Below are 13,669 nucleotides of genomic sequence, written 5' to 3'. Positions count from 1 at the left end.
GTTTGCATTGAAAGCCACATTATTATTGGGACAAACCACTCTTTTGTATGAACCAAACGTGCTATTAGTCTTCATGGTCCCTTCAAACACTACATTGGCACCGCAGACTGTCAGGGATATTGGTCTTCATGGTCCCTTGATGGTCCCTTCAAACACTACGCTGGCACCGCAGACAGCAAGGCCAGTTCGGGGCTAATAATGCAAGCCTCTGTATTGATGGTTGTAGGGTTTAACGTGCCGACGCAACACAGGCGATGAGGCGCACCGTAGTGGAGGGCTCCGGATTAATTTCGACCACCTGGGGATCTTTAACGTGCGCCGAAATCTCGAACACACGGGCGTTTTTGCTTTTTGCCTCCAAGCGGCCGCCGCGTCCGGGAATCGAACCCGCGACCTCGTGCTCAGCAGCGAAACGCCTTAGCCACTGAGCCACCGTGGCGGGTCAAGCCTCTGTATTGCTATGGCGGAATGCCAGCTTCTGATAACACTTTGTATTGACGCACTTTCACCCGTTTGTAAACTTAGGAGATCCTCCAGCAGGCATTCACTACCATAATACCTTCTCTTTTCCAGTCATCACTGCATTGATGGCAGTCGTTACAGACACCACTATCAGCACACCTCTGCAACGTTGTGTAGTGAAAAGGGCATTACTTACCTTGTCTCACCATCCCGCACAGCCCTTGGCCCATTCCATCCTGCCAGTTGTTGTGGAACCAGTTCGCAAAAAACTGACTGGGTACTCTGTGTGCTCTGGCACTTCTTCTGGGAAAGCAGATGAACCTGTCAACTGATTACCTTGCAACAGTGCAACGCTACCGCAGTTCCTACTCTGTCAACTACTGCTTTTCCAGCCAGCTTGGCCCCATGCATTGCCACAGCTATCTCTTGGGGCTAGCTGGGCCAGTAGGCTCCACAGTTTGCATGGTTTCACTGTAGAGCAGGGTTTAACTGCACCACCAATCGAAATTATGCAGCACAGAACCAAGCGTTTTCATACAAAGAATGCCCTTTTCCCTTTTATTTCGTCAAAACACTCTCGCAAAATAGAGGTATTTGTTCAAATCACTTGAATGCTTTCCCTAGGGGGCAGTGTACAGCCAGAATTCTTGACTACCTCCACGGACACTTTGATGCCACACTGGATGCACGTCTCAATGGGCTTGCCCTGCAGATACATGGCCAGAAAACCTGCAAAGAAAAGTGTTGGGCTCATGCTACACAGTTGTAGACAATGCATATTTGGAGATGCCACGTTTATTCTGCAGCAGGTACAGGTGCCGTCGTAAGTAATCGGAACAAGGCTTTGTGAATGTCGCAAAATATTTGTCTTGCTGGCTTTATGACAGTCATTACCGGCTTACAGGAAGCCAGGGAGTTTATGGAAGACGAAATTATTGTAAATTTACGAGACCACGTTCTAATTACTTTTGACGGCACCTGTACCTAATCATGGTCACATGCACACACGCAGGAGAAACAAGGCACAGTCTCATGTTGAATTCCTAGTATATCCAGAGCACTTTGCCACAATATTTGTGCTTCGTTTGGAGCAAGCATGTTCCAAAGGCAGATCGGGAGCAATCGAATTCTGTTCCAATGGCAGATAAGTGCCATCGTAGCCAAGGTTGATCCATGGAGCACGAAATGTTGTGCCTCCGAAATCGGCAGAGTGAGCAAGAACACGCCGGGTGGCGTATGCGTAAAGCGTTTCCTAATCGGCACAGCCAGCCATCATCTGAGCTTGCCAGAGGGGTTTCATCACAGCAGAAATTTGCCTAAAGCACCCAAAACCACCCAAACTGAACTGAAATAAATAAGCACAAAAATGAACCTGAAATGGATGAAGCAATGCAATTGTAAAAAACAACGTATGTAAATGCTCACTACAGCTAGTTCAGTCAGCCCTTTGCTGACCTACATGTAGAGGCAAAACCAACCTGAGTGGACAAAATCACCAAAATAAAAAAGTGAACCTACCCAACAAGAAACAACTACGGTGTTTAAAAATATTCAACAGAAATAACCAAGAGCAACCTAAAAGAGGCAAAACCACAATAACATACAAAAAACAGTAGCAGAAACTGACCTAAAGGTAATGACACTACCCGAAATCCAATTTATATAATGCATAACGGTGTTGTAAATACATTATGTGTGATAAAAAAAATCAACCTTCAAGTATGACAAAACCATTATTATAAATGGGGAAAAAAAAGGGGGAGGGGGGGGGGAAAGGGCAGTGACAACGGGAATCGAACCCAGGTTTGGATGTTTGCTCTGCATGAGAGTTCCGGAACCACTACACTACGAGACCCAACAGTTTTTAGCGATCAAACTGAGCGCCACAAGCACGTGGATATAGCTTCAAACATGCCCCTAGATGGTGCCATGTGTTACTTGGCTGTGCTGACTAGGACACGCTTATATGCCGCTGGGTATTTCTTTTTGTCCCATGACGTTGTGGTCTGCTTCTGGTATATTCTCCTTTTTGAACCGCCGCGTCCAATCTGGCCATGGCTCCGGTTAATGCGCGCCATGTCAACAAAAGGAAAATGGATGCTGCACGCAGTGCCGCGCTCATGCTTGCTCCTTCAGGAAAGCAAGCGCGACTCAGACTGCTAAAACTCTGAATCAAGCAAAGAGAAGCTCAGCTCCACTGACAACTGGACAAAAAAAAAGTCAGCGTTTTTCTTTGTCACCTGCCTGTGAAAAGGCCGATAAAGCTTATCATGTGTGGTGATAAACGCCGTTGGGACTACAGTCCCTTCATCGGCTTTTCGCCGACAAAGGGACTTCAGTTGAGACAGGAAAAGAGAAGACGCTTTAGGGAAAGCAGATGCTTTTGGCTGGGCCTGATGTAAAGGCTGCCGGGAAATTCCTGTTCCCGTCATGCTTTGGCATTAAGCTCCAGTGGGAGCGGGTGCATTCCGAAGGCAATTTTGGAGCACCATCTCTTCGAGGGGCAGCATGCCCTGCGGCAGAGCTCGGTGACCGCCCCGAATCTGCCACTAGAATTCAACACTGGGTAGTAACTTCACGTTTCTCCTGAGAAATGGGCTTAAGCCTTCAGTGCTGCTGTTTAGATTGGCTTACAAAAATTTATTTAAAACCAAACCAACCAAATTGCCTGTAAAGATTTTATGAAATATAAACTACCAAACTTTCTCAATTCTTCCCCTTCCCCACTGTTCTGATGGAAAATCTGTTACAAGCAACTCAGGGTTTCTGGAATTTTAGAAATTTCTGCACTAGTCATTTTCAGGCCAGATGTAGGCCCAACACCAAAATCCCTGAATCTTAGGCAACCTACCTCCAACAAAGGCGTCACCAGCTCCGTTAGTGTCAACAACAGCCTCAGGCGGCAGCTGAGGAACAGGAAAGCTCCGAGTGGTGTCACCTACATGAGGCACAACCGCACTGCTGAGGCAGGGTTCTCTTTTAGCGCTAGCCAAGTACGTGCACAGTTATGCAGTGTTTCACAGCGAGGAACAGCAGACAGCATTTTCAAGCGCTGTTGTGTCGTACTTGCAACAACACAGGCATCATTGAATGAATCAGAGCTCCTAACCCGCAGAGAGAATGCCAGGTCCACCAGAAAAGCTACTTCATGAATGTTTTGTACTTCAATGCATCAGCTCCTGAACTACTACACTCCTACAGACATTCTCCGCCTGGGAACGTCACTAGCACATACACTATGACCTTCACTGTAGCGTAGTCTAAGCTGGAGAGAGAAAAAGATAACTCGGTATGTTATCATTTGCAGCTGGGCACACCCCGACTAGGGCTTATGCTTTCTTTGGACAAGTGTGCTGAGCAGGTGAGCATGGTGCCTTGGCTGCACTTTATAAACAGAGTTCCACGTAGCCAACTAAGATGGGTAAAGCCGCTGCTGGGCAAATTGGTTGTGATACCTGGTAAAAAAAGGTGAAGGCACGACATTCGCAAGAGGCAGGCACCAGTACCATTCATCCTGTGGCCACCTACGCCACCATCACACACCGATGAGCTCGTGCACAAGGATGTTTATTCTCTCCTTCTCTCTCTGCATTGAGCTTGGTGTGAAGTTTTAATAATTCCTGGTGCCGTGGACCACATCGTACTATCATTAGCTTCATTAATAAGAATGAGCTACAATAAAATATTAAACTTTTCAATGATTAAACCCAGCCAAGAGCATTCAACCACAACAATGTAGGTCCAACCAAAGTATGTATACTGATTATGAAATTCCATAAAAATGGCAGATAATTTATGGCGCTCGAGTGAAACATAAAAACATCCAGGTGTACCATGAAACAGCACGTACACGAGCCTGGTGATAAATACATTTGCGCACAGCGCTTGATAATGCGCTCCACCAGCCACCCACTTGAATTTGGCACATTCTCACAAAGCAGTGAAAAATTTTATACACTAACGGAATTTTTATGAAAACTGCTGCATCAGGGACCCTTTTCTTCCGTTTTCAAATGAACATTCTTGACCAGATTCACTCACGAAGAAACGTTTTATAAAGAATGCCTGCATCCCGTTGTAAATTGCAGCCACCGTTGGAGGTAAACTAGCTAGCTGAAACTAAAACAAGAAAACACTGTACACACCTTGGGCTAGAACCACATCTCCAGCACCCTGGGTGATAATCACCATTCTTTCAAACTCCCTGTTCTCCTTGGGGAACTTGCTGATCAGCTTGGCAATCTCGGTGGTGTCCTTGGTCTGCAAAATTCCATTGCTCGACCATCTTGCAAGCACAAACCACGAAAACTAAAAGCCCATGCCAGACCATGTAGCTTACCTTGAAGTTATGAACGTCAGCAAACTCTCTTGCTTCCTAATATGAGTTTAAAAAAAAAAAAAAAAAGGATTCTTTGAAGTTCTTGAACCTACCAGCATTTTTACACAAATCAAGAACACTCCATTTTAGCAATAAAGGCAGAAATTTGCTGAACTAACGGCTACAGTCACCACGTGTGTATCAGATGTGGTTATTTCCTACACATTTGTATAGGAGCATACCTAGAAAACATTTTGTATTATTGATCACCGTTGAAAAGGAAGAAGACAGGGAAGCGGACAGGGGCATGCAGAGCATTATCATCATTGAAGAGTTGTCCGGTCGAAGACAATAAAGAAGCACGGTTGCTCTGTCTAGGGCTTGGGGTCTACTTGCGATAGCTTCTACAACGATCACGTCATAAATATTGTGAGGGGAAAAAAAAAATCAGAGGGAAATGTTTCAGCTCATGTGGCCCAACCCCCCAAAACCATCCCGAGTACAGCCCTGTATTTACACTTAAGGGCAAGCCTGTTGTGTCAGATTAACTCACACACACACTACAAAGTAATGTTTTTCATGACGCTTCCAGCAAAGCCTTTCCCCAACAAACTTACCTCATCATTGCCGAAAAGAATGTCAATGTACGGAAAGGCGGCCATCATGTTGTCCTTAAAAATGCGACACAAGAACTGCGCACTGAGGTTCATGCAGAAAACCTTCCTCGTGCTGCACGCATGCTTGGCCACAGTCAGTATGCTGTCCAGGCTGACATTCAGGAAGAAGCCCTGCAAAGTGAAGTTCAAAAACGGGTCCGAGTTAGTTAATGCAGGAAGCTCGTACAGACATGAGCCACATGCTCACAAATGTGCACGAGCATCCGTCACTCACAGATATGTAGAAGTGGCTGGCCTCTTCCATCACTTTCTTATTTTCAGGCCCCACGAGGTGATCCACTGAATAAACCTGTGCAGCAGCCAGGTTAGCACACAGAGACCTGGAATACATTTCAGCATGTGAGGCGCTGACCTGCTTCACGAGCACTGTGCTGGGCACGTGAACTCGTAAGCTTGACTGGTACAAACTTGTCTAATCAAACTAGATAGTGCACCCTTGCTTGTTTACTAAAACTGAGAAAAACGTGGGAGGTAGCGTCCATGAAAGTTAGTGTCACACACATAACAAGCATTGATTAGCCCCACACAAGCGAGCCTAACGCAAGAAATGAAATAGACAATTTACATCTGTCCACCCATTTTCAACTGTTTCAAGCTACCCGTTATGCATGCATTACTTTCTTATGTGATTCTATACTGTTTATAAGCAGCAATTATTATGCTCAATTTGGGAAGTCGAACTTTGATTATTGCTAATGCCTTTTTATTTAGCGGTTTATGGACCGAAAAACTTAACACCGGATATTAAATTTGATCAAATTTAATGTCCTTTGCATTATCACACATCTATACTTGTCCAATCACAATGTGGGCACCCACAGAAAATGCAACGGTGCAGATCTGATGTAAAATGTTTCTTTCCAGACATTCTGCACGGCACCTTTTGCACGTTTTTCTGTGATGTTCAGATGATAAAGCACAGAGTGCATCCCGAAGAGCTTGGTTAGACTGGCTCAAAGATAAAACGTCCTTCCATTTATAAATGCTTATCCCTTTTTTAGCAAATAGGAGGATCGGAACATCCTATTTCTAACCAAACAAGTCACTGAGGGAGAAAATTCTGGCCAATTTTTCTGCCATTGTTTTTGGGAGATGCAGCACCATTTTTTAGAGTGGCAAGCACTTGGAACACCCGAAAGTAGCACAGAGTATTTCTTGATTGCTCCTTTGTTAAATACGTCACAGTGTACGTAGGCACCCTTACCATGAAGATTGGTTTCCTGCAAAAGCCAGAATTGAGAATAAACTTACCGATACTTGCCCCGTTCTGTCAGCAGCACAGCACATGTGCCGGTGGGCTCCTTGTCCGAGTATTGGTACCTTACATTGACACCAGATTCTCTCGCTTTCTGCTCAAGGATGTTGCCAAATTGGTCCCTGCCAACGCAGCCCATAAATGTGGTCACCTCGGGAGTCTGCACCACCCACTTGAGTGACAAAAAGGGGAAAAAAAAAAAAGTGCAGTGCATTTTGCTGTCAGGCATTTTAAAAGCGAAGCTGTTTAGCAAATCGTATTTTTTCATGTCCGCAGTTAAAAATACCAAGAAAATGCCGAGTGCTCGTGTGTGAGTGCCTCGCGGCGACCGCCCAGCGTCCCCGGCACACGTTTGTCAAGCCAAGCACACTCACTTAGGAAAATTGGACAAGACTGAGGAGAGAGAGAGAGAGAGAAAAAAAAAAAAAAAAAAAAAAACCTCTAGTGTTTGCCGTAATCGGGGCAACACTTGCTCGGAATGAGAAAGACTAATGCTCGCCATAATCATGGTAACACTTGCTCGGCACGAGAAAGACGCGTCATAGCATACGCCCCTCCAACGTAATGTCCAATGACTATCACTACCAAAAGAATGAAGGAAGCTCACATTTCTAGCAACAATGATGGAGTAAAGGTTGTTGCGGCAGCGAAGAAGAAGCAAATCAGTTGCAATTGTGGACTTAAACCATTGTAATGGTCGTGAAGGCTGCGTTTAGCTTTGCTACCTTCAAGTCTTACGTGTTAGCGTGAGCTTCCTTCATTTTTTGTGCTTCATATGTGGATGCAATTTCCTACGTAAGTGGACAGGTCTGAGTTAACAGGCTGTGTGAGCTTTTATAGCACACTGAATAATCCGTGCAAAAGTGCCTCATGCTCCTTTGTTATAACATCCAAACAGACAAACTAGACATCCGTAACACTTAGTGATTATTATTATTATTATTATTATTATTACCCCCAGTCTTACAGTTTAGGAACCCAAATAGGTTCTTGTCTTTTTTTATTTTGCACCATTTTCTTATCGAGCACTAGCACATGGACACTCACATGTACTAAGCCCTCGCTGTCTATCTTTCTTTATAGCTGTATTTAACAGCTATATACCCACCAGACCAAAAATATCTGTATTTGAAAATATTTGATTCACAGTCAGTTTTTACTATTGGCAGTCCCAAGTTTGATATTCGCACAACTCTACTGAAATGTTCAACTTCATAACCAACCCCAGAGATGCTACACCAAATAGTGCAAAACTGGGAAGTGAGCGTTATTTTTGCAGAAATGTTGAAAAAAAAAAAACACTGCTTGACAAAGTTGGGTCTAGTTTTTGAGAGAGAGAGTGCTCACAGCCCAGAGTGGGAGATGATTACAAAGAAGAGATAGTGGGATGGCACTTGGAGTGCACCCACAGAGGTGCATCCTTTGCATCGGCACCTATGTGCAACTTCTGTAGGGCACATGCACCACCTCACCTCTGCCATTTAATTTAGCTTTGTGCGAGCTATCACCAGGAGTGGGCTGCCTCACTAAACAAATAAACAAATGGCAGACCCCCCCAACAACTTAACGTTCTTTGCCTGAGGAAATGAGACGCTATGCTCTGGTAAGCTAGTCGTTTCAAGAGACAGAAGTCACATTCAGACAATCAATAGACAGGATCAGAATTCAGGAGACACCTAAACAATCTAAGAAAGTGGTAAGTATGGCTATGCAGGTAGAGCTACAAAACATTCCATACATACACACCTGAAGAGCTCTGAGTGCGTTCTGCGTTGCACCTCCAGCTGTGTAGCTACATTCATACTTTTCCACGAGTTCTGTATATCTGCAACACGTCAATGCTCGCCTCATCAGCATATTTAAAAAGGTGGGAAAGATCAGCTTTTTACAATGTGGGGAAACAGACACGAAAAAGTAGGAAGAAAGTCTACCGTTACTCACAGTGAGATGTGCTTCTCACCAGCAAGAATAGCATCATTCGGTTTGAGGGAATACCTTGGGGACGAATATGTGCACAAAAAAAATTAAACGGGGTAAACACATCATTTCATTTTGCTTCTACAATGCTCACGTTAACAATACGGACGGCCTTCATTGATACTTTCGTTTTCAGAGCCAGAATGACGCTTCAAGAATTCCCCCCGAAAAACGTGGAGATTTATTTCCACTCCAGCGCGTATTTCTGGTCTAGCATTAATCGTTCCTAATTACTATACACCTCATTTCTTCCCTGTGTGTGAAAACAATGGCCTCTGGTGTGCGTCTGCGCTGAGCTATCGACGCTGGAACTTCTATCACAGAGCTACTTCTCTGCCTCGAAGTTTTTTTTTTCTCCCAACCTCGGGAGTGTAAAAGCGCAAAACTTGATGTCAATGGCACAATTGGAGCCAGTGGATAAGATTAACGGCAAAGCGAATTTCTACAACACTGTGAGGCGCAGATAAACAAGTATAAGCGAGTACAGAAACTCACTTTTGCAAGAAATCGTTGTCCACCGAGGCGGATATGTCCAGAAGTGGGTTTCCCATGCCCAAAAGCATTCCTTTCCTGGAAAGGTCAAAGTAGTTGACATCGCAATTGAGAATCACCAGAGTCGCATGACAAACGTCACGAAGATACCACATGACACAACTTCAAAAGGTACGGCTCTGTGCACTCAAGGGTCTATTTCAGCTTCCACTGATACCGCCAGGAAAGCGGAACGCATTTGTAATCGAAGGAGCAGATAAGCACTTCTTTTGAAACACCTTTGATGCTCAAATTACGTTACTGATTGTCGCCGAAACCTGTATTATGGTAGCAAAACATGACTGCAGAGCTCTGGGCCCTCAAGGAGCACGAACTTGGCGCGTAAACCTTGCCGCACACGTGCACTCGAAAGGAAAGCGGATCAAACAATTGCTTTACCTTAGTTCGGAGCTCATCGTGCCTCCACTGAAGCTTCCCGCGAATTTAATAAAGCCTCCGGTGAACAGGTATTAATGTACAAGGCCGCACCTCTAACTTTAGTTTACCATAGACGGCACAAACCCGATAGGATGAAACGCACGCACTGACAAACTGTTGCGGCACAAACTTAACGAGTGGCCGGACCAGCCGGACCGGTTGGGCGGAAGGTAGGTGTCGCACGCAACGTTTGTGCAGTTTGTGCTTCTGGTTGGCTTGCTGCCATTGGACAACGGCTGAAGCGGACATGACGCAAAACAGGCGAGGACGTTGCGAGGACCGGCGGCGCCACTGACGGCGGCTAAGGTGTAGCAGACGATACGGATACGATTAACGCGTTTTCTTTTAGGGCTCGGTCGGTGTAATTTCCGTAATCTGCACAAGTCTACGGCTGTCCAGAGTGATAGCAGAGTGGAGAACCGGTCCTGGTACAGTACCCGGTAAGCGACAGGCGCAGTCTCCAGCTCCCGCGCAACGCTCAGAGAAGACGGCCCCGGTATCGCTCTCATTCATGGCCAAGCTCGCCTGCACGCGGCGAGTACACGTCGTTAGGCGCGAACCAGCTGCGGAGAACGCATGCAGTGCCCAAGCCTGCAGCAGCGGCCAGACTAGAGTGAACTAGAATAGCCAGACTCTGGCAGCGCAGCGGCGGCTGCTGGGAACGTGGCCGTCGGCGGAGCTCGACCCGGCGAGTCATGTGATGCGTTGCCAAGGGTACGGCGCAGTGCGGTCAAATGATCGAAGGTCAAATTTACCGCGACGGCGAAACCGCTCGAAGAGATTAGTGAAAGTTTGCTTTAATAGCGAGAACAAGTTTGGCTTTCACGCATGTACATAAAAAAAAAAATCGGTGACCGAGAAGCACGTACACTTCTTTACCTGAATGAACACCTTTGTTGTTACTTCAGTCAATTTCAGTGCACAGTTCTGTTGTGGCAAGGTCTGAAACAGGTGTCTGAGGGGCCAGTCTTTAATTATTGCATAAGCAGTAGGAGGAGCAGAGCAGGGAAAAAATTGTGCCATCGATCCATGGACGGAGTGATAGAGGTACAGACAACGAATTGAGCGAATGTATAAAATTATAAGCCAAGCCAGACACGGATTGGCTGCGGTGCATTGCGTTTGCATCGCTGCAGACCCCATTGCTAGAGGGACGTCAAGTTGAACCAGTGACACACACGCCGTCGTGCAGCGTCTTGCCATGTACGTCCCATCACCGTTTCTACGCAATGCAAGTACGGAATGATTAGCGATTGCAGGGCCAAGTAAGTGGCAAAAGAGGATGTAATATGGGAATGACAGCGACCAAATTCCATTGCTGGTGGACAACAAACAGAGTGACAGGTAGCCACTCGCAATGCTGCTGATAAAGTGAGCAAACGTGACCACTGAGCAGGTTAGAACGAAAAGATGGTTGGGACCTGAGGCGTCCAAGAATCGCCGTGTTGCGGGTGCCTCAATCGAAAGCCGAAGTAAGGCCCTCACACCAGGTCAAGTGAGGGGACCTTCCATAATTTGTTTATATTCAACATTCATGCCTTGTATATGTGCCTATGTATGATGTTTATGCTAGTATATGACTATATATGTACATGTATTCAAAATGCATATACATACAGGATGACGTAAGCCATTAGACCCAATGTCACGTGTAGTTAACCTTTACCCATTGGAAAAAGTACTCATTGTACGTCGAGATGTGGGTGCCAATTGATGTCATAAGACCTCAAATTGAAACAGTAGGACTAAGCTCCGGTCGGTACATACCCAACAGAATTAGTGCTGTTATTATAGCAGCGATATACATAGAGTTTCTATCGGATACTTCATAAGCAGGGATGTATGCTGCTGCAGCGCGCATTGCGACAAATGTTGCTCACAACAATTTAAGCTGACATCACCCTATAGGCCGCGTTAAGCGACTTTGCTTCTCCAAAGGCAGTGAAGCTCCAAACAGGCGTCATTAGTCGAGAGATCTCGCTCACCTCTCTCGGTCTCAAGCTTGCTCCAGAAAAACATAGCTCAATTCTTGCCGTATTTGGCCATAAACGCCCCAACTATCAACCCCCAACCCTCCTCGTTGCTGGTAGTCCCATTATCGCCCTGTTAGATCCCATCTGACCTCTTGGCGTTCCAATAGGACAAAAAAATGCCTGCCACCGTGGGCTTACCAAATCAAAACTCAATGGAAAATGACACTTCACACTATTCACCGCTGTTCCAAGAAATTTGGCACGGCAAGCCGAAAAGCCATCTAAACCCTAGTACGTGCCTTCAGTGCAATCACATATGAGGTTCATGCTTCCAATCTATGGGGTTCATGCTTCCTATCTCAGCCACACTCACTTCTGCACACTTCAAAGCCTGCACTGAGCCACTCTCCACACCATTAGTGGACTACCCTGACACACCCACCTTGACCAACTGAAGCCACCATTCCCCTTCCCCCCCCCCCCCCCCCCCCCCCTCTCCTGGAGGCTACCCAAAAGTAAATCAGTCAATCAACGTTCAAATGCCCCCTCACCCACCATGGCATCTGCCTCTTGGCCTTGGAGACTAAAATCTCAATGGTCCTTGACCATTCCCACTGCCTTACCCCCACGGAACTGTCCACTGGTCATTTCTCCCATCTCTCACCCCATTCCTTGTGAAACTCAACCCCCATGCACCAATCGAATCACCACCCTCATCACGACAAGCAAGCCCAATAAATTGGTGTCTGCACCAATGCCGGTCCCAATTTGCACCAAGGCAAGTCCATGCACTGGCACGGACCTGCCTTGACCTCCCATGGCTCTCACACCCTCCACATACCACATGCTGCTACCTTTGAAGCTGAACTCTATGTGCTACCAACATCACTCACGCACTCAACTTCCTCATGCCAATTTGTCAACCATCCCACCCCAAATTCGGGGCCTTACCAATTCTTTCAAAGCTCGAAGCACTTCATCGACCTACCACTACCTTCGGCTGCAACATAAGCATTCACATTGAATAACTGGGCAAAAGAGCGCAAAAAAAGACAGGCAGAGATACACGACAAGGACTGCGCTTCCTTGTCGTGCATCTTTCTCCGTCTTTGTCTATTTTTGCGCTGTTTTGCCTAGATTATGTACTAACACGCCCAGTTTTCCACGTTATTGAATAATTGCTCAGCCACGAGCAGTGCTCATCAGGAAATCAGGCAGCTCACGAGTCTTTACACTCCTCCATTGCTTCTCCCTTTTTGACAACCTCCCTGTGGCCTTTTCATTGCCAGTGTTACAAATTATTTTATACAAAAAGGACAAAACCTCACCTGCAAAACCTTACTTAGCCTGGCTTCCTCCCCAAACTCTTCATCAATAAATACACCGCTGATGCCACCTATGTCCCTGAAACTTTCAGACAATGGTACGCTCCTCTGTCGTTGCCTAAATGCCCTCGATGCCACCAAAGCCTATTCCACCACCTCACCTAGTTCTGCGCCAAATTAACACGTCATCGCACATTTACACCCCCTACAAATGACCCCTCAGCCTCCACAAGCCCTTATACTTTAGACGCCCTTACACCCCTACTCGCTGCATAAGACTCCATGAATAGTGGTCATGCACAAGCAGTCCAGAGACGATGGTCTGCTCCCCATGTTAAACCCAGCCCACTCATCCAGCACATAGCCCTCCTTGGGAACACAAATCAAAACTCCTTTCAAACAAACTCATTCCCGCTATTTCCACCCGTCTCTCCAGAAGGGCCTAGAGCCTCCCCTCCCAATCGGTGTTCCTCCTCCTCCACTGTCACCCAAGACACAAGCTAGGGCATGCATCAAGCAATGAATGGCTCACTCAGCTCTAGATGGGTGAACCAAAAGAAATCTGAGTCCACACTCCAAAGCCTACCGAAGTGTTATATACCCACCATACATACGCTTTCGCGCAAGTGATAATCCGTTTCCGAGATGGTGCACACCCGGCACTTCCTCTTGCACCTAGTGCCATCTGGTGGCTACCTTTGCGTACTACTGCA

The 13,669-nt window shown here is 46.3% G+C and overlaps 1 protein-coding gene across 2 annotated transcripts; it reads right to left on the bottom strand.

Annotated features, from left to right (window-relative positions):
* Positions 1-991: 991 nt before the first annotated feature.
* On the bottom strand, positions 992-13,656 carry LOC144146093 (uncharacterized). 2 transcript variants are annotated; one of them, XM_077678035.1, is made up of 11 exons: positions 13,562-13,656; positions 9,185-9,259; positions 8,654-8,707; positions 8,459-8,537; positions 6,709-6,884; positions 5,672-5,777; positions 5,398-5,568; positions 4,802-4,837; positions 4,608-4,722; positions 3,314-3,400; positions 992-1,191 (listed from the first exon to the last, which is right to left on the bottom strand). In XM_077678035.1, the coding sequence occupies exons 1-11, from the start codon at positions 13,639-13,641 to the stop codon at positions 1,061-1,063; spliced, it is 1,110 nt and encodes a 369-aa protein (XP_077534161.1). In that variant the 5' UTR covers positions 13,642-13,656; the 3' UTR covers positions 992-1,060. The 2 variants fall into 2 exon arrangements, with proteins under 2 accessions (XP_077534161.1, XP_077534170.1); XM_077678044.1 differs by lacking the exon at positions 13,562-13,656 and adding an exon at positions 9,620-9,841.
* Positions 13,657-13,669: the final 13 nt, after the last annotated feature.

Source organism: Haemaphysalis longicornis, unplaced genomic scaffold, assembly GCF_048455015.1.
Source record: "Haemaphysalis longicornis isolate Haplotype H1 unplaced genomic scaffold, Haemaphysalis longicornis Haplotype H1 scaffold_1, whole genome shotgun sequence".
Lineage (NCBI taxonomy): Eukaryota > Metazoa > Arthropoda > Arachnida > Ixodida > Ixodidae > Haemaphysalis > Haemaphysalis longicornis.
The sequence above is the reverse complement of the archived record's forward strand: the minus strand, read 5'-3'. Positions and strand labels throughout refer to the sequence as shown.

What these genes read in the sequence shown, in the direction of transcription:
- LOC144146093 (XM_077678035.1), bottom strand. Translation starts at nt 13,641, where the DNA reads ATGGCACTAGGTGCAAGAGGAAGTGCCGGGTGTGCACCATCTCGGAAA. An exon ending in CTGACGTTCATAACTTCAAG is followed by an intron (nt 4,723 to 4,801) that starts GTAAGCTACATG and finishes GGAATTTTGCAG; the next exon opens with ACCAAGGACACCACCGAGAT. An exon ending in AGATGTGGTTCTAGCCCAAG is followed by an intron (nt 3,401 to 4,607) that starts GTGTGTACAGTG and finishes TGCCTCATGTAG; the next exon opens with GTGACACCACTCGGAGCTTT.